The sequence below is a fragment of the Papaver somniferum genome, chromosome 5 (assembly GCF_003573695.1).
Source record: "Papaver somniferum cultivar HN1 chromosome 5, ASM357369v1, whole genome shotgun sequence".
NCBI lineage: Eukaryota > Viridiplantae > Streptophyta > Magnoliopsida > Ranunculales > Papaveraceae > Papaver > Papaver somniferum.
Window position 1 is genome coordinate 215,773,165 of NC_039362.1, and position 26,463 is coordinate 215,799,627.

Here is a 26,463-nt window from a genome sequence, read left to right on the forward strand (position 1 = left end):
GTCAACTAAGTGTTGCGTTCTCAAGGGAGTAAAAACAAATGTGAGGTAAACCCAAGTAACAGCAGTATACTTATGTTGTATATACACTTGCATTACCAATAGAAAACAATGTTACACATTCATAGTCATGAATTTCTAAGAGGTTGCAGTCTTGAATTTCACGAAGTAACGTGTATTGTCAATTTTGGGACTTCCTATAAGAGTTTACTTTTCTGATACTTAAATCATTATTTATCCCTGATATGTGCTCAGCATATATAATTTGATATTGCAATTGGTAGCAATAGGGAAGTAGTTTATAGTAGTGGACATCTTGATGTACACAAGGTACTGGGATAATTATCCATTTGGTTTTTTTTATTAGTTTGATGTATTCTTTGATCCAAGCAATTCAGAAAACAGGACTGCACCTATTAAAAAAAAAATCATACATAAAATCTTTTCTAATGATTTTGTCATAATACTATATAAGCATATGTGTATGTGTACCCACATGGGTTCCTAATTCCATTCCCCGGCACATACGAATCTTTAAGGAAATGGGGGAAAGAAATGGTTGTAGTACTAATGATTTCTTGAATGGAGATGAGAGCCAATCCCTCCAAGTCCATATACTTCCTCACCGAATGGTAAGGAATTTGAATCACTTGTACTTCAAACTACTTTCACTGTTTCTTCTTTTGCAAATCTCATGGGTTCAGTCCAAATTTAGAACCTCTTTGTAAACATGGGAATTTGACCGAACTAAGGACAGTGATGGAAACCCCGAGTGTGACCCAGTGTTTCCTTTAACAATGTCGGGGTCATTATTGCCGATGTCACAAACACAGATGAATCGCCCCAAAGAGGAGGTCGCCCCGAAGGAGATAACTCACGGGTGCCTAAATAACCCCAACTGTGATGGGACACGTGTACGGCTAATAATAGAAGACTTATCAAGAAAGGTATTAGAGTACACGTGTACGATACTTATGTGTCAGGCTTTGTCTATAAAAGGAGGAATTCCTCCCAGAAAGAGATAGAGTTCTCCAGATAATTGTATTGAGTACTGGGATTAGTCTCCTCATTACCCTATAATAATTTAAGGGTGTTTACATTTGGCGACTTCCTACCAATACAAAATATAAAATCATGGATTTAGGTGATAGCAACCTCGGGTGACAAAATATCAAGAACATCAAAAACCCCTTCAACTACACAGCACCATCGTTACCCATTCTGATATATATTCCAACATCTCACTGCTTCGGATCCTCGGTATTCTTCAACCAAACAGAACCCCGAAAAGCATAAAAAACGGAAAACATCACAAAATGTCTTCAAGCTAAATAGCACCATCGGCACCTCTTCCTTTTCTCCTCGATAACATCATGTATGCTTTTCCAACTTTTCACCAACACCATTTTCTCATCTGAAGTCTCCATCTTTCACGGTTCCGCCAACACGATCTATTAGACGTGTATAGCTTCCACACTTGGAGTGTGCGGCAACAGCACACACCACCGGCACATAAAACCTAGTCTTAGTCAGTTGCTACATATATGACGTATTTGGTTGTAAAGTCCTAGTCTTTTGTTGTAAACTGTTTGGTTGTAAAGTCCTAGTCTTCTGTTGTAAACTGTCCTGTATATTCGTTCATGTAGTTCAGATTCAATTGAATCATTCTTATGTAAACAATATAAATACTCAATGAAATAGAATGAAGTCTATACAATTGTGAGACTCTTAAATTAAGATCTTTAGATTCTTTGATGGTATCTTTGATCCATCGGTATCCTAGGACCTAGTTTTTTTTTTTTTTCACCTTCCGCATCCTATTTCTCTGATTTCTCATCTCCATTGAAAAATCATCTCACAATGGTTGAATCAGTTTCTCAAACACCACCTGAAAGTCCCAATCACCAAACCACAGAAATCCCATTCACTTCAAACTCAGGAAACCCTAGAACTTTGGACCCATACATAATTCATCCCAGCGACAACCCAGCTACTGTGTTGTTCTCTCCGTTGTTACAAGGTGATAATTACGGATCATGGGTGAGAGGTATCACCAAGGCTCTCAATGCTAAGGGTAAACTTAGATTCTTTGACGATCTGACCACAAAACAACTTTACCTGCTTCCCTCCCATGTCCGGATCCATCAATTTAATGTCGGGGTCATCAAATAAAATGCCTAACCCTTACCCGGAGACTTCATTCTTCACGGCCCCATCACCTATATCGGGAATCATCAGCAATTCCCACATGTAGTGAACTCCAAAAACATAATCAGCGTCGAAGCAAAGGAAAAGAAGAAATTAATGGGAACCACTGCCAGCAAAATTATCCTGCGAATTTCGTCAACAGAACAATTATAAAGATAAGTTTCATCCTTCCCCAATCTCTCAATCAAACTGTACCTATTAATCGATTGTTTCAATGACAAACTCCTAAACAAAATCTGCTTAGGGTTTCGCAAATTATTAGTTCTGATTTGAAATCATCACTTGCAATCACCAAATCGTTCTGCTAATTTAACACCTTTTGTTTCTTTGGTAGACAGCGTTTACTCCTGATTGGGGAGACAAGATCCGGAGCAGTGATGTTCACAAGAAGTTCACCAAATCGTTTAGCTACTTGCGCAACAACTATTAACAAGAAGTTCACAAGAGCCTCTTCAGTCATCTTATCGGGCAGGAAAAAGTCGAAGCCATCAAAATTAGTACAGATAGACACTCGATCACCACAAGAGTTTTCAACCACTACGGAGTTGATCAATTTCGATATTCATGTCTCCAACACTAGATCACCACAAAATCCGCACCCGCCATCGAATCCATCACTCCATTGTCATCCGAAGACACTACTACTTGGACCATCAATTTCCGGGGTCACCAATATTAAATACGAAGAAGCAATCATCAACATTGATAAGAAAGTCTTATTTTCAGTCCATGTCGTCAATAGAACCTCTGTCAACGGTGAAGGGATCACATCATTACAAGCAACAAAGTTTAAACTGATGAGAAGACACGGGTCATCATCAGTTTCAAATTTGGGACAAGGAAGATGTGGATTGATTGATGTTATCGATATGAATTGAGAACTCCAAGACTAATGGATCCACTGAAGGAGTTATTTTGTGGAATTCCAATGCGCGACAAATACTTAGCCATCATCAATTTTCCAGATGCACTACAAGGTGTTCGGATGAAATAGAGGAGGTGATGATACTTGTCGAATAACACCATCGGCAATAGTTTTATGTTCTTCCGTTGTAGCATCTTCCGCTGTAGCATTGAGCAAGCTCCTTTACCCTTACCTGAAGACCTCACCAATCCGATACCTGAACTAAATAGCTTAATCTATCTTCACCTCCGTATCCACTTCACTCGAAAGCATCATTCCGCTGCTACCCGGGGACGCTACTACTGATAAAGATAAGTTTCACTTTTTCTTAATTTCCTAATCTTATTATAACCATCAATTGATTGTTTCAAAATACAAATTTTAAGATTCTTACAGGCCAGCGGGCGTCACTTAACCACGCCCCATGTTACTAAACTGGCCCTTACTCCTTTGTCGACTAATCAGGTCGCTTTAAACTTGTCACGCACACCAAAACGGTAGCCACGCTCATGCTTGGCCGGCCTCCTACTTTCATTGACCAAGCAGGTTGCTCTAAACCTGCCACATCCTTAAAAGAGGTGCAAATTATGTCAAGAGGTCGCATACTAAGTTGGATTTCCAAAACCGTTCCAACATGCTAACGGTATGACAAAAATGCCAAAACGAGCATTCCAGCCAAACGGCATGCCAAACATGCCAAAACAAGCATGCCAAGCGCACATGCCAAAAGGCATGCCAAAAATTGCCAACCCACTCTCCGTGCATGACCAGCTTCACAACGGACTTCAATTTGGCTAGCCTAAACCATAGGCTCGTCCATGCTCTAGTGGCGGTGGAAGAAACCCCAATTTCTAATCGTGGCACAAAACTATGCCACCTCGGGCCCGCAACATGCCACAAGCCGTACAGACTTAGGAAACTCTAAAAAAGGCGTCACACCATAGCCACCCGTGGAAATATTTGATCATGTGGCCATTTCTACATGGTGGCCTGCCTATGGCTTCTCCGACATGACTCTGGCGTCGTTTGTATAAAATTCCATGCCACGGACAACTACCGCATGCTGCATGCCATATATGCTAATTAGGGTTTCGACATGCGAAACCCTAATTTAGGCAAAGTTTTCGCTCCAACCAAGCCAAACAATGTTCCACAGAACATGGGGATCAATGTGGCCATTTAAACTGATGTTTCCACACCACATTGAGTCTAACACCAACGTGCCAAAACTTCAGTGGCCATGGCTACGCCAGGCGCCACTTACACCATCGTGTCGCTGGCATGCACGAACTATGCCAGCCATGCCGCAATGCCGCTGGCATGCACTAAAAACGCCATTGTGCCACTATCAGGCGCCAACAGAAGGTAGCCATGATCAATGGCTACCCTTTACCATGAGATGCAATCTTAGTCATCCAAGTTTGCCACCGAACTGACAGACTTGTGGAAACTTTTAGACGACCAACCACCTATGTCTAGTGGCCACGGCTACGCCAGGCGCCAATTGCACCACCTTGCCACTGGCATGCACGAGCCATGCCAGCCATGCCGCATCACCACTGGGGTACACCAAAATGCCACTGCACCATTATCGGGCGCCAACACAGGGTAGCCATACTCAACGGCTACCCTTCCTCATGAGATGCGATCTTAGTCATTGAAGTTCTTCACCGAACTGACAGACTTGTGGCAAGTTTTAGGAGACCAGCCAAGACAAGCCTAATAGCATCACATGTTATTTTCCTACGGTAAGACTCTTGATTATAACTTTCCACACATAGAAAAGTGTTACACGTTTTCTACGAAAACACTCGAGACATCAAAAATGTCACAAATTGGGGGATACTCATCAGGGTATTGGTCTGGCGGTTTACAGCGTGCGGCGTGTAATACGCCCATTTCAAGAAAGTGTCATAAAGAAGGGAGGTTATTAGTGGCAAGAAGTAATGATATAAACAGATCCTTTATTATGGAAGCATAATTCCTGATGTTACACGTTACTCCACTCTTCCACCACTCAATCGTTTCCACTTCCTACGAGACCAGGGTACGTTTTATTACGACTTGTATAAACAGGTTTCACCCATTTCCACCAGAGAACAAGTTTCGGTCGGAGAACAACATAGTATCCAAAAATCACCTAGTAGCTTTCCATTCTGCTAGCCAGTTCTACTTTATGATACAAGTCATAAACAACCACACCTTCAGGATCAACGATTCTAGTCTCAACACTTTCTTCGCTTCCCTCCCTAAGACCAACCCTTCTCCTTCACTTTGTGACCGAAGCAAACCTGGAAGGGCCATTTATTGGTTTAGGCTAGGATTGTACAGATTGATCTCTCGAATCAAAAGTATTCCCGTGCAGTGCATTGTTTAGGGTTTAGACTCGTTTATCATCCACACACACGAATTTACCAAAACTAACAGAAACCGTTTTCACCCACAAACAAATGGAGACCACAGTGGGAGATTAATCTCTCGGTTGCAATATCCATTTCCAATTTCCAATTTCACTTTTAAACCCCAATTTTCAGAAGATGGTCGGTCTTAGAACTGAGTTCATGATCTTAAATTCCACTCAGACTCTGGAGAATGGCGATGTCTCCTCTCCCAACACGACACATAATGGCGCAGCCAACGAAGAAATTCCAAGGTTGGCCGAATTGGCATGGGTTCAAGAGATCCACACAAGGAACATGGACCTGATGAAGGAGGAGATAAACAACATACTCAACTTTCTTGTTAGATTGACATCGTATTTGAGCGGTTCACCCGCCCCGGAAACTCCAAGACTAGGGATTGACGTCCCGGATGATCGCTCTCAGGTCAACATCTTCACCACCAATCAGAAACCGGTAGACCAGGAGGCAACCACGTTGGTGGAAAATTTATGTGAACTTCTATACCTTTCAAAGGACCAGCGGTTAGAGACATTTTCTGCTATCAATCAAATTTCCCTAGACGCGTGTTTGGTTCCTTTACGCCCGCAAACTTCAAGAATATCAGAGATGTCCGTCAAGAATGTCACATTTACCGAAGACGACATGATGGCAGAAGAAGGACATAACCAATCATATACGTCACTGCTCGCATCAAGGATTTGGATTTTAAAAGGCCCTCATCGACACAGGGGCGTCCTCCAAATTTATTACTCTCAGAACGCTCAGGACAACCAAGAAAAGTTGTACGGCAGCCTACCATGATGACAGAGTTCGAAGGCAACCAAATCAGCACGTATGGATACATCAACCTGAATCTATTAGTGGGACCAGTCCAAGGTAAAGTTCGAAGTAATCGAGAAGGAGCCAGACTACCACATGATACTGGGAAGACCGTGGCTTCACGACAAAAGGATCATTCCTTCGACATATCACCAGTGCCTAAAGACCATGTTGAATGGAGAAGTTATTCGCATTCTCGCATCATTATCTCCTTATGAACCCGTCAGGAAAGGTTCACTGCACTCTACTCCCGACGTGGGCGTCAATTGAGGATGAAGACAGGCTCGCATCACTGCACAAAGGAACCCAATCTCGCGTCATCCCTCCAAAGGAAAAGCACTCCAGTTTCACCTCATCAAACGAAAATTTGGCTCACTCTCATACCAAGCGGGAGCGGGCTTTTATCGTAAGTCGTGATGAAAAAGGGGATAATGGCGCCGTTATTAGCAATTAGTAGGGGATACTACCACCTAGTCTCTCCGCCCAATAGAATTCACTCACAGCAGCAAGCCACAAGAGGAGGTGCCGGATGCACCACGACAACTATAGGACGGAACCAACTCCACCACAGATGAACTCGAAGTCGTCAACATCGGAAGCGAGGAATCTCCACGACCTGTCTCCATAGGATCGCCTCTATGTACCGACGAACGTGCAAAACTTGTGGATCTTCTTAAGGAATACCTATATATAATCGCGTGGACATACGAGGAAATTCCTGGTTTGAATGAGAAACTAGTCACTCGTCATTTACATATAATACCCGGATCCAAACCGATCAAACAATCTTTGAGACAGTTCAGACACGATGTGGAGGAACAGATCAAGACAGAGATTCAAAAATTGCTAGCCGATGGTTTCATCAAACCCATTCAACATCCCACCTGGTTGGCCAATGTGGTTCCACTAGAGAAGAAGAGCGTCCAAATCAGGTGTTGTGTCGATTTTAGGGATCTGAACAAATGCTGCCCCAAGGACGATTTTCCTCTTCCTAATGTTGATATGCTGGTAGACGCCACCAGCGGACACGGTTTCTTATCTTTTATGGACGGGTACATAGGCTACAATCAAATAAATATGTATGAGCATGACGCAAGTAAGACAGCTTTTCGAACTCCTCTCGGAAACTTTTACTATATTGTGATGCCTTTCAGTCTGAAAAATGCTGGTGCCACCTACCGACGCGCCATGACCACTATTTTACATGACATGATGCACAAGAAAGTTGAAGATTACGTAGATGACATAGTGGTTAAATCAAAAACCCGGGCGGCCCATACAGAGCACTAGTACAAAAATGATGTTAGGTAACAGTTAGAAACCGTTACAGTAGCACTTCTATAACAGTTTTGATTTTTTCCATGGTGTTACCAAAGCTCCTGTTACGGAAAGCTTATAAAAACTGTTACAAAATATCACTTCAGAAATGTTACATAACGACTAAAACTGTCATTGTTCGTGGTCTTTCGTAGCAGTTTACCCAAAATATTTTTACTGAATCAGCACTAACGTAACATAATCTTCACAAAACTATCACCGTTCACAGTTTATGGTAGAACATTTGGAAATAAACTGTTGCTACTATTAGAGCAGAAGTAACAGATTTTAGTTAAAACGTATCATAATCCTGGGTTATAGTAACACATTATTATTAAAGTGTCATTAGATTTCCCTTTCATAACAGTTCCCTCACAAAACTATCACCATAAGCCACTTGTGGTAACATATTTAACCACTGAGTTATCAACGATACGAAGCTGATTAAATTTTGCAGAAGTTACAAAGAAGCATCTAGCCTCCTTGAAAATTAAAGAAATGAAAAGAACCTTCAGTATGAAGAAAAAAAAATTAAATGTAAAAATAAAATATATATGTACCGAAAGCACGAGCATCTGCAGTTAATCAAGCAAAGAGATTTACTTGACTGGAGGAATTAATTTGACTAGAGAAACCACTGTAATAAAGGACTTTCATGTACCATAATCCCGAATACGGATTTAATAACTTACAAATAAAAAATATTTATTACTACATTAACTTCTTCTAAGGTTTTGCATCCCTTTAACCAACTCCTTGGATCCAGTAATATAATAAAATACTTCAGAAAGTTTCAAACAAGTTAGATGCTAAAACCAGGTTAAGCAAAAAGTTTGCAAACAATAAGTATATAAGATGTTTCCAGGACACAAATAGTTGCATACATATACTTTTAGTAAACTAGAACACTAAGAAGTGAGGATTTAACCATGATATGATATGATTTCCCTTAGGTTGCCAAATCTCATTAGAATCCACCCATATGAAGTGCAAAAACACAAACACGTGCAAAAGTATGCACATGTTTCGGTTTAGATATAAAAGTGATAAATGTTTTTATCTCCTCAACTAAGATACTCCTGAAATGAAAGGAAGTAGACTTACTTGTACAGGAACGTCAGGTTTTTAAATCTTAATTTGAAAAGCCTTGGAGTCTCAATTTATAGAGTATTCTTTGGAAATATCAGGCACTAGATGCAACTTCTTATCAGCTGCGTGGGGGGTTCGATGATAATTTTTCCTTGAACTGATTACCAAGTAAAATTAAATCATTGGTTTAGTATTAGATGCTTAATTTATTAAACGAAGAAGCATGACTTGTATTAAAAAATGTACAGTTGCTCATCATCTGCTGATTCACAAAGGGTTCAACAACATTCTTATATATGTCTTTGCTTGAGCTACGTAATTCTGGCAAATATAGGAATCTTGCCACAACAACCCCAGAGAGACACAACCTCTGACTTCTTGCGGACACATTGCAAAAAAGGTATAGTCTTCAAAATCGCATTCATGGGTCACATGAAAGGGGCAAAAATTAAGAAAACTAACATCAAATAGATGCTATGTACAGAATATATCAAGTCAGGTCTATAAACCAGAGTCTAGAGCCTAAACTTAATAATTGAAAAATGAGAAAAGAAGTTTAGGAACCAATTATAAAACTGGAAGTTGCACCAGCGTCCACTTAGATTAAGATGATTGGAATGACGAATACAGTACCTTTGCTTTAGCATTACCGAATGGTTGCTGGGATACTCCAGCAGAATTGTTCTACAAAATCGCTAACTACGAGACCTTCAGCTTGTTAAAAAAGAGAGCAAACCAATCTCAATAGAGAAAATAAGATAAAACCAAATTATAAATTAGGGATTTCACTAAAAACCCCAAAATCACGTACCTAGTAGTATATGAGAATCACATGTTTTAAATCCTTGGAACCAGCTTCAAGAGCACAATCAGGTGACGGAGGACCATAATTTTCCCTCAGAGGAAGAAATCAAGGAAAATAAAGATGAAGTTCATGTGGTTTATAATTTGCACAGAGAGAAAGCTTTGAACAAGAACAAAATCGAAAAAATTATGGTGTGTGATCCAGAGCAATTGAAAACAAAAGATGAACCCTTTATCGAATCCAAATCAAAAAATCTTAGAGAAATAGAGATAGTGAGTGATCGAGATCCCTATGTCGAACCAAAAATAAAGACCTAGAATTTTCAAAGAGAGCGAAGCGTAAAATTAAAGAGATGGGATCTTCCTGTAGATAGATTGGGTTTTTTATTTAACGAGAATAGAAACATGGGTGATGAAATTGAGAGATTGGGTTACAGGTTCTTATGGAGCTTTCATCGATTAATATATGTAATGATGATGACTTGTTTTTCATGGAGCAGGTCACACAGCTCCAGAGTTCAGACCTAAAGAATGTTATGCCATGTTTGAGAGGTGGATGTCTCATGCTCCTTTATAAATCATGCGACTCGAGTTTCGAAGTGGGTTATGTTGCCTTTTCCCCGAAAATCCAATCATGCAACCATGTCCGTAGTTTTTCAAGAGTTGGTCGTGCATAAGCAGAAGTCTAAAAACCAACAGACCTATGCCAGTGGAGTCTCAGTGGATATTATTCACCGAGGCCGGTACGATGGCAATGGAAATTATTGATGACATCATGTGAACCAATGATCATGTTTCTAGTAATTCTTGCTAATTAAGAAATCCACAAGATAGGGGATAAACCCAGGCTTTTTTTCTTAGGATGGGCTCAGATTTTTACTTGTTTATTTTTTTGCTAATTTTAATACTTATCAATAATTTTGGGCGAAATGAGGAACAGGCTACAACCTGGTTAAGCCTTTCATAGGGTCTTCCCTACCACGACCGGGTGAAAGATGTAGCACCTGCACTTGAGTGACTCTAACCTCAAGTGCCAACTGATCACTCGACCATAAGGATTTATGTTCATTTTTGAAAGACGCTTGTACCCATCATGTAAAGCCTGCAAGCCTAATTAATTAGTCACGGAAATTACGGCATCCGTTCACATGAAGTTCGTCAAAGTTATTGCAATTCAAACCTAAAGCTCTCTTGACAAAAATGTATGACTCCATTCTTGTAATATGCTGCGCATTTTTTACATACACAAACAACATTGTAACTTCTATAAAGTAATACTCGATAATATAATATTTTCGTTAAAATAATAAGATTTTCCGGTCCCGACTCGGATGCTTAATGCTTAGATAATAAACTCGATAAAATCATAAAATAATACATTTTAAAAGTTTTCCTTAATGATTATTAGATCCCAAATAATATATAAAATAATAATGCTACTAGAAAAAATAAAAAACTAATTTCATACATGTATTAAATTTTCTCAAAATATGATTTAATATTGGTTTGTTTTTTTTTAAATTCAAATCAAGTTGTATTTCATCCCCAATAATTCGTAATGCAATCAAAGTATCCAGAGCTACGTTGTTATACTACAGCAAGAAGTAATTTTGAAGTGTCATTAATACTAGGAGTGCTTGTATTTGTATTGCAATTAGTCAATAATATAATATTTATATAAAATTAATCGATATTTTACTTAACCTACAAGTATTATTGAACCTCCAAGCTAGGAATTACTTTTAAAATCAATACTTCTTTATATAAAGGAGAATGCTTTTGGCTTATGTGTCAACTCTATGTTCACTCTCAAGAATTCTGAAATATTATAGTGCCACATCAGCGCATAGTAAGCGCCACATCATCCTTCAAGTAATACCATTTTTAACCGACACGTCTGTTAACCAAACGGTATGTACCATTTTAACGGACACATCCATTGACCAACAGTTATGTATTTTGCAATAATGTCCATCCAAAATTATTGAAAAGACATGACTGTTTGAAAGTATATACTCTGTAATCATCCAAAAGACACGACTATTTGAAAGTTAAAAAATGTCCGATTTGAAATGATTCACTTAGTAAGATCCAACCTTCCTATTCAAACAAACACACACTAAGTTTCAACTAAACAAACAGACTGATCAAAATGTTGGTGCCATCGTCGGCTATGAAAGATACTGTTGTTGTGACAACAACCACTCGCGATATAAAGCCTTTGGTCAATTTTGTATATCTTCAAGTGAGCCATTGATGCTCTTGGATCAAATTCATATGATTTTGTTGTTTCCGGAACAGATACATGCATCTCTATTTGAAAAATTAAAGGCGCATATAGATTTACTCATGGCATCCAGTCGCTTATAGATTTGGTCATGGCAACTATCGTCTTCTTCCTCCCCAAATTGTTTCGATTTGCACGTTTGGGATAAGTGGTCATATCGGCTTCGATTAGGTGTCTCCTGAAAATATATTCCATAAAAAACTGGTCATGATTTGTCTTTATCTTATATCTATTGATTGATATTTTGACTTGACTTCGATTAGGTGATGTTTTCAAGTGGTTAGCTTAGCTGATAATATAATACAACAAAGAGACTTGATATGATTGTACAGTATTGGCACTTCTGCTCTTTTCTCGTCTTGTTTCTCCTCAGTAATAGTTGTTCCTGTTTTGTTACGTACCGTGTAAATTTGCTGCTACACGTTTAGCGTCACTGAATGGACTTGGATTTTCGTCTTTTGATTTGTTGTAAAGGTACTTCAACACCTTGTTTTCTCCATCTGAAGCCTGAACAACACATAATAATTGTGATGATTTGCTGGTCGTATTCATGGAGACCAACACCTTGTTACAAAGATAAAGTGTTGTAATGATTTGATGGATTTGAGTCTGCAAGTGACAGGATCGGGAAGTGGTATTGGCTCGAGATGGCCTGGTTGCCTAATATAATTTGGAGTCCTAAAATGGTAGTCGAACAAAATTGATTTTGAAAAAAAAAAAACAACAATGAAAAATACGAACCTCATATTGGTATACCGAAAAATCGATCTTTCTTGAAAAAAGCTATAATACGGGATTGTAATCAAATCAAACGCAGTGAATACTTTGGATAGGAACGGAAAAATGAACACACAAAGTCATCTTCTTGGTATTATAATTTGGACAACACAACTATATGTAGAGAAACAGAGATATATGAAGAAACGTTCTATATAGAATTAGTGTCGGCATTAAGAAACCACATCATTAACGGGACTGTAACATTATCAGGAAACCCAATCTGACGCTCAAAAATATCAGCCAACGTACCCATGGCAGCGACGCAGTGGAACTAAGCCGGTAATGGTTCAGGCTTTCTCTTTACGGCTCGATTAGTACTCCAAATTGATTTCACTGCGAAGACTTCTCATCCAAAGCAAGTCCCCCATATCTCTTGATCGTATATGGACTATGAATATTTATCCGTTAATCACTTGAAAAGATGGCTTCAAGGTCATATTTCTTCTCTATTCTCTCTGCCAAACAATAACCAAACAGTAACCCAGAATTCTTATAACTCGATTTCTTGCTCCAAATTGATTTCCCTACAAAGAATTCAAACCCAAAACAAACCCATAATGGCTTCATCAGCTATATTGACATACACTTCTTCCTTATCTGCTGCCATTATTGCAGAGAAAGATAAGAAACAAAGAACTGGAGACGACGCCAACCAAATTGTAGTCGTACATGGCGAAGGCTTCTTATATATAGAGCGTGCACAAAGACACAGAAACACGGATTAGGAAATCCAGTTAAATTTGGTATTGTTTTCTCCCTAGAATTCCAAACATAAAAAGTCACGGTTTCCTTTTTGTTTTTTTCCTTAAACCAATCATATGTTGCCAAGTGTCCTCACCAGAACGCTCGTTTCAAAAAACTCAAAAAAGCTTATTTCGGCCAATAGGAAGCGAGGGTTTCCTCACCGTTCAACGTGGGATCTTTATTTGTCTAGGCCTTTAAGTCTTTAGATACCACGATAACTCTTCCAGAAACAATTCACGGATTCATAATGTTAAAATAAAAACATAAGGGATGTGGATATAAGTGACATACTACGTTTAACCTCTTTTACCATGACAATTAAAGATGGGTCCAGCAGTCAATTTTTGGAGTCTGAGACGCCATAAATGGACGATGCACTATTGTCTGGTAATGCAAGACGAATAAGCACCTAAGCCAGAACGTGAAGTTTAAATGAAAGATTATTAAAAATGTGCATCCAACCATGACTGCATCTTTGCAAGATTGTCTATCAGGGTAGAAGATTATAAATCTAAACACAGGCCTAAGAAGCATTAGATAAAGTTATACTTGTAATAGAGGAGCCACAACATTACCTTCAGACAGAATCGGAAACTTGGGATGCATATTGATGCTCCAAGAGGCACCCAGTTCACCTACGACTTTCAAACATGGGATGCATATTGAACTCGATGAGAGCTATCTGGTTCAGGGAGGCTTTCCAGATTGAGTATAGTTCCGGCGACTTTTAAAATAAAAGGGTTTACCACCTGCATACATTACCACACAAAAAATAAATGTTCAGAATGACGGAATAGGTATGCAATGTTAATTAAATGAACATTTATAGCCATCTGGAAACAATTATAGGTGGAACACCATCGGGTATCCAACAATTCAGATTCGGTCATCCTATTCTCAAAAATTTAAAAACTCAACAAGGAAAAATACCTTTGTTGTAGCCTTGCAGGGAGTGTGATCTCGTGGTGCGGGGTGACTTAACAGCACCCTAGGACAGCAAAGAGGAAAAATTTAATTAACAGGCATAATATGGAAACATAAAGTCTGAAAAACACAGTTTGAGAATCACTTTTCTCTTAGATTCGTCACCATGGGGATATCCAGGTTGAAGTGAAACTTGGTCGCATTGGTCCAAAAAAAAAAAAATTAGAGCAACCTTTGAGGGGTGGTGGTCTTGAATGATGCTATATAAGATAATGTTAGATGAAGGACTACACAAACATTAAATAAGAAAAACTTGTTCCCTTTAACATATGCCCGGGAAACAACAATGGCATTGTATGGTTGGAAAATTACTTGATCTTCCAAGCAACAAATGAGCTCAATACATTATTACCCCATAAGTGATATCCACATTACGACAACTTATAAAGTTGATTGGGGTAAGCAATACATAAATAGGATATATACACCATTGAGCCCATCCCTTTATGCCTAGAAAATAACAGTAATTGGTTCCTCAAGCTATGTAGTGTAAGATAAAATTAACAATTGTGGAAGAAACAATAAACTTAAGGAACACAAAATTGATCACCAGTTACGCTTTCAGGTTTGACTCCATATACATGACCGAAGCATCCGTGGGGTGTTAAAAAACAATATGAAAGAAACATCATTGAACCTATCCTTTGATTTATGAACTTTTGATCAAAACCAATGGCTAAATAATGTATAAAACCCCTCGAAAACCAAAAATCCAAAGATTCCATACCTTAGTCGATCAATCAAAATATCAAAGTTATGTACCTATATAATTTAACCAAATATTGTTAACTTGGATATGTTGTTAACCAAAACAGACAAAATAAACTTTTTAAGTTTTAACAAAATGTCTAATAACCTTATGTTCCTGAAGAGCTCTTGGATGACCACGAAGATAGCTGAAAACCACCATAACTAAACCACAGAACCCATGCAACACCTATTGGAAATATTGGTTACAGCAACAACTTTTGGTGAAGAACTGATGGTTCAGGCATTATTACAAACACTTGATATTCGTTATCTGAGCTGGTGATGGAGATAACTCTGTCATATATGTTTCTTGCTCAAATTCCCTACAAAATCGAATTAGATTGAAATTCAATGACTCATAGTACTCATTAGTCTCATAAAACTATCTCAAACATTCACCAAGCCAACCACAGAATATCTAACCAAAATCTTCATCAAAATTTTAACCAAAACCCAACTTTATGTTCATAGATGTTAATAATAACAATTGCATAGGGGTTTATAGGAATTCGTGTACCTTTTATGCTAATCCAATAACAAATTTTTTTCCGAAAGCTTTGTCTCAATCACGGATTGTTGCTACGACTTGAGCAAAGAAGAATAACTCGTGTAGCTTTAGAAGAACAAAGACCACTTCTTTTGATTATGAATAAAAAACTAATAGCTACCGTAACTCCTTTTCTTAGTGATTGATTTGATGAACACCACCACCAAACCTCTGTCTGAACTCGGAAAGGAGGAAGAAAACCTCTGTATCTTTTGTTTATGGCCATCGTAAGAGCAACCACAGTCACGACCAAATTTGGGTACTAAACCCAAATTTGGTCCCCGAAAGTGCCGCAGTGGTGAGGAGTAAACCCAAATTTGGTCGCCAAATTTAGGGTTTGAGACCAAATGTGGTCGTCGACCCAGACTAAAAAAGATATAGCGGGACGGAAGTATTAGGAGCGTATGATACCAGGCGTAAGTTTAATCACCGTATACAATCAGGCGTAAGTTTAATCACCGTATGAGTCATGCGCATGTATAAACTCCGCCCTCTTCAAACGCGTCAGACGCTGTTAATACTTACGCCTGAAATGGGACGCATGTATAGAAAGCGTATGAATGAGGCGCAGTTATAAAAAACGCCTGGGCTGGGCGCATGTATTTTGAGCGTCTCTGTCTAGGCGTATCTTTAATGTGCGTTTAGGTGAGGCGCATTTATAAAGAGCGTCTGTTAGCAACATCCACTATAAGAGAAGATCAACTTGCAAGCATGTCAAAGGTGCTTCCCTCGACCTACCACAAAGAACCTTCTTTCCCCTTAAAAGCAGTTTCCACCATCACCCGCCCCTCGTGAAGTAGAGCAACACCAAGCGATAATGATTTTCAACGTGGCAAACCAAGAAATTAGTAGATATTCTCGGAGATTAGTCACTCACCCAAAGACTGGTCCAGTTAGCTGTCATCATCCGTTGCCCCTATGTATGTGAGTTCTGCTCTTCTAACTCTAACTGATCCTCTTAGCAAGCTACACGCCTTGAGATTGTTTAGAGATGATGGTGGTGATTGCTCAGCAGTACCACTAGGTAAAAGACCAGCAGCAACTACCACGCAGCTGCTGCTGCTGTTGTAATTACTACTACTGCTACTATTGGACAAGATGAGACCGCTGTTTGCTGGCAAGAAAAGATGTGTGGCATGTAAGGAGGGAGAACTGGCATTGCAGACTGAAGACGCACACTAGATTAACGCCCCACTCAGACGGACTCAGTATACACGCCCGACCCAGACGCATCTTTCTTCTGCGTCCGACACAGACGCAAGTTGTAACTCCGTCCCACCAAACGCAATTTGTAACTCCGTCCCGTGCACGGCGTGAATAATACCTACGTCCCATTGAAACGGGCATTATACCTCCGTTTCATTCAGACGCATATAATAAACACGCTCCATCAAGAAACGTGGATATAAGTTGCGTCCCGCATCAAGCGTGGGTATAAGTCACGCTTCACCAAATTTTGGTCTTCTCCCACTGCGCTTGAACACACGGAAAACCAATTTGTTTTGGTTTTTAGTCTGGCTTTTGATATTTGGTCCGTCCCATGACTGTGGTTGCTCTAAGTTAGATCAGAGATGAATTAGGTCTTCACTTTGACGGATGTATTGTCTACTTAACTGTCGTTAATAACATCCTGTTAAGTATTTGGCCTAAATTAAGTGTAACTAAATTATTAGGTCTGAACTATGACGGAAGTATTATTTACCCACATTTATGCAGACGGTGTTATTAATAGTCGGTTAAATACATGATGTAAACAAAGTGTAACTTAATTTCGACCAATAGAGTTTTGTCAAGTGTCCTCACCGAAGCTTCTGCATTAGAAAAAGTCTATTTCAGCTAATAGGAAGTGAGGGTTTCATCACCGTTTAATGTGGAAGCTTATTTTGTCAAGGCCTTTAAGGAGGGAGATTATGATGACACACATAAGTATACCACTTGGAAGAAACTTGTTTTGAGGCATACTGGATTTTTTTGAGGCATATTAAATAATTCCAAAATAGGGTCACTAAATAAAAAACAACATCACCACTTATCCATCCTTTTTAATAATGGCATAACTACCCTTACATAATTAGTGTTAATGATTATGATTAGATTTGATTAATTAGGAATTTTAAGGATTGATTAAAAATTAAATTATTAGTGTTAAATTAGTAAAGAAATCAAATTTATGTGAGAGAGTTTGAATTTTTGTGAGGAAGAAGAAGAAGTGAAAAAAAAACTTGGGTTTTGAGATTTTAGTGATTAGAAAATGACCAAAATGTGTAATCCAAATCAAGGGCAGACTTCTATACGAGGTCTAATGTCCTTTTTATAAGTTGAATCTATCGAAAAATTGAATTTTTAAAACCCAGATCAACTGACCAGATGAACAGTTCGGCTGATAACTTGTTAGCCGAACCTCTATGTTTCGAAAATATACCTAGGTTCGGCTAACAACTTGTCATCCGAACCTAGGTATATATTTTCGAAACACAGAGGTTCGGCTGACAAGTTATCAGCCGAACTTTACTCTGTAATTCATGAATTTAGGTTCGGCTGATTCTAACAAAATCGTTCTTAGCCGAGCCTAGGTGTGTTTTCAAAAAACTGAGGTTCGGCTCACAAGTTATCAGGCGAACTTCACTCTGTAACGGACGAATTTAGGTTCGGTTGATTCGAACAAAATCTAGCAAAATCTCATTAGCCGAACATAGTGTTTCTCTAAATCATATACTAGGTTCGGTTCAAAATTGATATTCCAAGATCAGCCGAACTGATCTTCTGAAAACCCTAATTTAATCTTTGAAACCATAGTTTATCGATCGAACAAAATAAAATCAATCAAAAACAAGATGGGTTTGTTACAAATGCATTCTAAAATACATTTAGGAGCAATTGAGATTTGGATTTCGCACTCCAACATCGCTCACTTCGATTTGTGTTTTCGTTGATTGATTGATTACTTGATTGAATTGGAGTCCAAGATGTTTAAGTTTAAAGGTTATTTTGATTTTTGATTTTAGGTTTTTGTGGATAAGGGAACTCTAGTAATTAGATTGTTTAAGGATATATAAGTAATCACACTACCTTTAGACACCCCTTATAAAACCATCCTAGATGGGATAATAAATAAGTATGCCTCAAAACAGGTTTCAGTTGGAAATAGGGCTGCACATGAGCGGGTTTGGACGAATATTAGCTAAAACCAACCTCGTACCCACAAACTGCGGATTTTTATTTTCATAACCAACCCCGCACCCACAAACAGCGGGCGGGTTTGGGTTTAAACCCGCTAAGGATCCTAATTGTTTTCCGAATCATAATGCATCTCTAAACTTTAAAATACTTCAAGGCCAGTAATTATACAAAGTCCAATCATATAATCATTCTCCACTAAGAGCGACTGCAATGGTACGACTAAACTCAAAGATCAAAGACTAAAAAAAAAGACCAAATATGAGTTTAATTTGGTTCGTGACGTTATGGGGAGAAGACCAAATTTGGTCGCGCGTAAAACAGTTTTACGCATGAAGACGGGCGGAAGTATTAGTTACGTTTCATTTCTGGGCGGAATTATAAATTACGTTTCAGACGGGCGTAAATATAAATCACGTTTGTCATCAAGCGTAAATAAAAATTACGTTTGGTAAGGGGCGGAATCTTAAATTCCGCCCGTTGATCAGACGGATTCCAAATGACCGCTCGAAGAAACGTAAATCTAAATTCCGTCCGAGTTAAACACGGTCACACAACCAGACACTAATCTACCACAGAAAAGAACCATAACCATTAAAACCCATTTCCAGACCTCTAAACTCCATTTAGTCTGTTTCTTGATTGACTCAAATGTAAGACTACATACCAGACCAGCTGTGATGACAAAGAAAGCAACCCACTCAAAGATAGTCCTCCACTTAATTTTCTTCTTCTTTTTGTACTTTTCACTCTCTTGTTCATGTTCTTTGTTCCAGATTTCATCTTCTTCTTCATCATCTGTTGATGTGTTGTTGTTATGGGTGTTTTCTATTTCTTCTGCTGCTGGTTCGTAAATGGGTGACCTTGGTGATTGATTAGGATAGTTTCTCTCATCAAATCTGGACTCGGTTTTTGCAAAAGTGGCTCTCCTAACAGTTGTAGGAGTTGGTGCTCTAGGTGGAAGATGAGGAGAGGTTGATTCATTTTCATGTGTAGATTTTTTTGGTGTTTCTGGTTGTTCCATCTGCAGAACTACTTGTTCTGCAATGGGTATGGGCTTCTCCTTCTCCGTACTCTGCATCTTTTCTTCTCTAATTTCTCACTCTAGAGTATGGGTTCTACTGGCTCCCTTGGGAGGAGGAGGAGGAGGAGAAGTACAAGAAGCTAAGAGAAGACGGAAATCTAGTGTCCGCCCCAGACAGGCGGAAATTTGGTGTCCGCCTGGCAACGTGCGGAATTCTTCTGTCCGTCCCATCAGGCGTAAATTTATGTTACGCCCGCAACAAACGTAAATTTAAATTCCGCCCCACCAACATACGTAAATTTGGTTTACGCCCGTTAACAAGCGTAAATTTATGTTACGCCCAGCATCAAACGTACTTTAAGTTTACGCCCGACTATATCACAATTTGGGATTTGGTCGCGACCAAATTTGGTCTGGAATTTGGTCTTTGGTCCAAATTTGATCTTTACTCCGTCCCACTGTGTTAGGATCTCATCCCATAAATTTGGTTATACTCGCCCACTGTGGATGCTCTAAGGATCCTAATTCCTAACCCCAGAAAGTTCTTTAGCGCCTGCCTCTCCTTTAACTAAATGACTGAGAAATTTCCACATCATTTTCATTTTAATAATTTAATTGCATCGTTACTCTTTAGCTTAAATGCCAATACGGTGGTCAAGGTCTAATGGTAAGTTGCAACTACAAGAAAAATTATGTACACATAGTAATAAACCAAATTTGGGCACAACCGTGGTACGTATGCGAATGGGCACAGATGTGGTATGTATGCGAATGCAAGCAATACATTTTTGCTTTAAAAAAAAAGAAACAAGTGGAGAAAAACTAAATTCAAACCATAAATCTCCACATGATCTTTTATCTTCATTCTCTACGGGTTTTTCGGACAGGTTTTGGCGGGTATTAGCTAAAACCAACCTCGCACCTATAGACAGCAGGTTTTTATTTTCATAACCAACCCCGCATCCATGACGGACGGGTTCGGATTAAAAATCCACGGATTTAGCAAGTACATACAGATTTGGATATGATGGGCGGGTCTTGTGCAACCCTACTTGGAAAGGACACACCAAACCAAAGAATTAGAACTATCCCACACCCAAAATTTCCATAGCCTTGGGCAACAATGAGTCATGCCCGAGCTCTAGAGGCATTGAAAGCCCACTATTTGTACAAGGATTTGTAATGCAGAAGCAGAATAATCATTTAGAATTTTGTTTTGGGATGATGTCAAACATATTTATTTCATCCCAAAAGTGTTGGATCCATTAGCAAATGGTTCCACTGGCACTGAGTAATAGTAAAGCAGAAACGTAGTATCCTGCCCTATATTGCCAAGCACTATAGTGTCCGTGTCTTTTTTCTACCTCTAGTGAAACATCATAACCAAAGCCAAGCGAAAGAGCACCACAATAACATCTGCTCTAACAGTACAAACTATACTTCCAATTTCTTTTTATGTTTTTTATATACGAGAAAATCGTGCTGGATTACTAAATTTTATAGTAGTGATGCTCAATAGTGAATCACGTCTAGATTTATTCAATTAATTAAGACTACTTTGATTAATTTAATTATTCAGTATGTATCAACTTTACACATAGGGGTTCTTGGCACAGCTCCATGATTATTATATGCGTGGGGATGAGTCGTCGACATGCTAGTTGCGCACACCTGTACACGAAACGAGACCAAATTTCAAAGAACACAATCTTCGGATTCGTGTTGGATTTTCTTGGCAGTGTAGTTGCACCATCATTTCCCACTATATACATTACATTAAAATAATTAAGGTATACATAAACCAACCTGTTTAAGTAGGACAGACCTATTTAAGTAGGACACATAAACCAACCTGTTGCCAAATATCCTGAACTTGGAAACAAATTTGGTTTACAAAAATGGCTTTTTTCAGTTCTAGTTCTAGTTCTAGTTCTATTTGTATGCTTGTATTTCTCCTGCTTTCGATCATTCTGGTCTCTGCTTCAACCGATGATGAGAAGATTGAAATTATACCTATTCCAACTTCATGTAAGTATCACCGTGAAAGTATTTAGTTTATTAGAACTTTGATTTTCTTGATCCGACCAGTTTCGATTTCCGGTTATTGGTATGATCATCCAAATATTTTTATTTATTCTTTGGATCGGGTGCAACATCGGTCAAAAAATGGATTTAGTAACTGTGTAGTGAATTTGTTGTGTTTATGCAGCAGAGCCAGAGGTAAGATCTGTTACTGAAAGCAACAAATAACATATGCAAGCCCGAGGACGTATCCAGAGATGAGGTTTGGAGTCCAACTGAAGATTGCAATATCTGTACGTTTTATTGTGCAGGGATATGCGCGGGGATGGGAAGTCAAGTGGTTAGAAAAGCTTGCACACCTCGTAGACAAGCAAAACAGATTGTTTGTCAATGTTGTTGTACAAAACCCCCATTTCCTCCTCCACCTCCACCAACACCACCCTCCCCACCTCCTCCTACGCTTCCATCGTTTGAGGATCGGTGTCTTCAACAAGGGGGCATACACAACGATACATCAATGCCGGACGAAGATTGCTCCGTTTGTAGAAACTGGTGTAAAGAAAGATGTTTTGACGGTGATGTAGTTGAGCAAGATTGCAAAATAGATGAAACATCTACTTTTTTCAGGCGCTGTGACTGTTGCTGCCGTCGTAACTCAAAACCCCCATCTCCACCTACTCCCACACCCCCGTCACCACCATCCCCATCCCCACCTCCTCCCACTCCATGGTTTCTCGAAAAGTGTGTTAAACAAGGGGACAAATGCTATACCGCTACAAGGCCCACCTCAGAATGCGCCGCCGACTGTACATACCGGTGTGAAAAAGAAAAATGTCCAAAAGAAGACGGTTATATGGTTAATGTAAACTGCGTAAAAAGAAGTGAATCTAATAACCTCAGGCACTGCGACTGTTGCTGTCGTAATAAATCAAAACCCCCACCTTCACCTAGTAGCCCTACCGTTGGTTGTCCTTCGGAAGCAATATGGACGATACCAGGTGTGAAGCCATGCAGTTACAGACTAGTATCGCCGTCATCATCATCAATATCAATGTAGCATGAACGGAATGATCGTTGATGGCAAGGGATTCGTTACGGTTGTTAAGACCAAGTTTGGATTTGCTTTGTTTTATGTTTTGATTTGAACTCATTTGAATAACTGAATTGGTTTTGCCAATTCAATGTCAATCATCTCTCTTCCTCTTCTTCTTTTCTCGGCACATTTTTTTTGTCTAGATGCATAATCAGCTGTCTTCTTGGTAGTTAGAACTTGATATTTGGTGAATATCTTCCCCATTTAAAATGTGGAGATATGAGAGGTATTTATATTATGAAATATTGCAATGCATTTACAATTATTGTTACAGACTCAATCAAATAAAGACTTTAACAAATTCAAAACTGAACGTAAAGATAGCCTAATATCTATTCCTTGTTACTCGCTCTTATGACTCTCTCTTTGAGACTGAGTTTCAGAGTCAATACTGTTATGGTTAACATCCCCCTCAAGTTGTGCTGGAGCTTGCAGATGTGCAACTTGGAACGCAATATGTGAAATCTAGGTGCAGTTAGACCTTTCGTAAATATATCTGCTATTTGATCACGAGAGCTGATAAATCTGACATTAAGTAATTTTCTGGCAACAGTTCTCGCACAAAGTGATAGTCTATCTCTATGTGCTATGTTCTTGCATGAAACACTGGGTTCGCAGTCAAATACGTAGCCCCCAAATTATCACAACATAGTGATGGAGTTGTCGACTGTACCCCCAATTCCTTTAGAAGAGACTGTATCCAAATAATTTATGATGTAGAAATCGCAACACCTCTATATTCAGCTTAAGTGCTTGACTTGGAAAAAAAATTTGCTTGCGTGCATTCCACGAGATTAAGTTGCCACCGAAATAAATACGGTAACCACTAGTGGAGCGTCTGTCATCCAAGCTGCCAGCCCAATCCGCATCTGAGTATGCATCAAGTGGATAATCTTTACTTGCTGTTAAATTGAGTCCATAATCCACAATACTCTTTAGATAACGAAGAATTCTTTTCACAAGTTCCCAATGCTCAATGTAGGGATCATGCATATACTGACACACTTTATTAACTTCCACAGAGATGTCAGGCCTGGTTATATGAAAATATTGCAACGTACCTACCACGCTGCGGTATAGAGTTGCATCATGGAATTTTTCACTACCTCCTCTCTGAATCTTCACATTGGCAGCTTACGGTGTGCCAAGTGGCTTCACTCCTTCCATTTTGGTGCGCTTGAGAAGATCTGATACATATTTTCTTTGAGTGAGTACTAACTTCTCACCTTGTCACAGCACTTCAACCCCTAAGAAGAAGGACAAATTACCCATGTCTTTGACTGCAAATTCTGTCCCAAGAGTATCGATGAGTTGTTGAACTGTTGCTGCATTAGAACCCGTGATAATAATGTCATCTACGTACACGAGTACATAAGTGATTGAATCACCAATTTGTTGAACAAATAATGAGATGTCAGCAACAAAAGCTTTGAAGCCTATTTTTAATAGAAAAGTGCTTAGTCTGGAGAACCAAGCACGAGGTGCCTGCTTAAGACCATATAGTGACTTATGTAGCTTGCATAAATGGTTAGAATAGTTTGGATCAACATACCCTGTTGTCTGCTTCATGTACACATCTTCCTCCAATTTGCCATGCAAGAAGGCATTTTCTACATCTAATTGTTTTATCTCCCAGTGAGTCATAATAGCAGTACTAAGAAAATTGTGCATGGCTTGATTACTGGACTGAAAGTCTCTCCATAATCAATGCCTTGTTGTTGGTTGAACCCCTTGGCAACCAAACGTGCTTTACGATGCTCTATTGTGTCATCTGGATTCTTTTTAACCCTAACACTCATTTTGATCCAACAACATTCATTCCATCTTCATACTTAACCAGAGAGTATGTGCCATTACGTATTAGAGCATTAATTTGAACATCCATAGTTGCACGCCACTTTGGATTCTTTCATGCTTTTGTGTAGCAAGTCGGCTCCATGAAATCAGAATCTGGCAGCGGATACTTTGTTGTTGTTAGACACATCTTCTTTATTGGTTTGGTGATGCCTGATTTAGCTCTTGTCTGCATAGGATGTAGAATAGCTTCACTTCGAGAAGACTGTACCTCTGGCTGAGATTGCAATGCAGTATCTGACATAGTTGATGCAGCAGAAGCTTTATTTGACAATGACTGTTGTGGAGAGAATTGAGCAGATGCTTCAGAAATTGTTGGAAATGCAATTGTAGCAGGTGAACCATCTGACGTAGACTGAGCTGAAGTTTCAGGTACTTCATTGCACGGAGGTGTTAAAAAGATACTAGTGTCAGATGGGATAATACCTGAAGATTGCACTTGTTCATGCTGCTTCCTTGGCTTGAACGGAAAGTACTGTTCTTCAAATTTCACATGCCGTGAAACAAATATTGTACCCTATAAACACACAAGAAAGAGATCGTGGATCTAATTTGTTGGATTTGTATGATCTTAAACAAGGATACACTAGGCAACCAAAAACTTTGAGGAAGGAATAATTTGTAGTTTTATTAAAAAGTATTTCTAGTGGAGTTTTGACAACTTTGGCTGATTTTGGAAGCTTGTTAATTAAGTAACAAGCTGTGGTGAACGCATCGGCACAATATGAGGTAGGCATATGTGCTTGAAACAACAATCCCAAACCTGATTATGTGACATGTCGTATTCTTCTTTCAGCAATCCCATTTTGGGGAGAAGTATGAGGACAAGTGAACCTATGTTGAATGCCATTATCATTTAAGTATGCAGTGAACTTTTTGTATTCTAATGCATTATCTGACTGAAAAAAATTAATTTTATGATTTGTGAGATTTTCAACTTGTTTTCGAAACTGGATGAATGTATGTAGAGCATCTGAACGCTGAACTAGAGGAAAAATCTAGGTGAAATGTGAATAGAGCCATAATCAACATGTAATATTTAAAACCAGATCTTGATAAAGTTGGAGAAACCCATATATCAGAAACAACTAAACTCAATAGTTCTTCATAAATTATACTGCTAAGAGAAAAGATAGTTTTTTACTTTTGCTGACATGACATGAATGATAGAAATCAAAAGATTTATTCGAAACAGGTAATGAAAACTTATGACAGATTTTGGAAACTGTTTGCATCATTGGATGACCCATTCTTTGATGCCAGAATGGGAAGGAAGAAGCAAAATGAACTTGAGGCTTTTTTGACTCGTCTAATTTATCAATTTCTTCGAAAATATACAGTCCATTTCTATTCATCCCTCGCAGAAGCATTGTTCCCGTGTGCTTGTCCTTCACAAAGAAATGAGATTTGTGAAACTCAAAGAAGACAACATTATCGTTACAAAATTGAGACATATATAATAGATTTGTCTTAATCTCAGGCACATGAAAAATACGATTCAAATTGTATAATCTGGAGTTGTGTGTGAAGGTTGCATTACCAACATGGGAAATATTAAGGGGATTACCATTACCAACATGGACCTACTCAGTGCCATCATATTCATGAGTAATTTTTAAGTTCCTCATGTCAGCAGTGAGATGATGGGTAGCGCCAGTATC

General features: G+C 38.9%; 1 protein-coding gene across 1 annotated transcript; it reads left to right on the top strand.

The window, feature by feature from the left end:
- The first annotated feature begins 21,742 nt into the window (after positions 1-21,742).
- LOC113278613 (spore coat protein SP85-like) lies at positions 21,743-23,226 on the top strand. Its single transcript, XM_026527419.1, has 2 exons — positions 21,743-21,861; positions 22,043-23,226. The coding sequence occupies exon 2, from the start codon at positions 22,181-22,183 to the stop codon at positions 22,910-22,912; it is 732 nt and encodes a 243-aa protein (XP_026383204.1). The 5' UTR covers positions 21,743-21,861; positions 22,043-22,180; the 3' UTR covers positions 22,913-23,226.
- Positions 23,227-26,463: the final 3,237 nt, after the last annotated feature.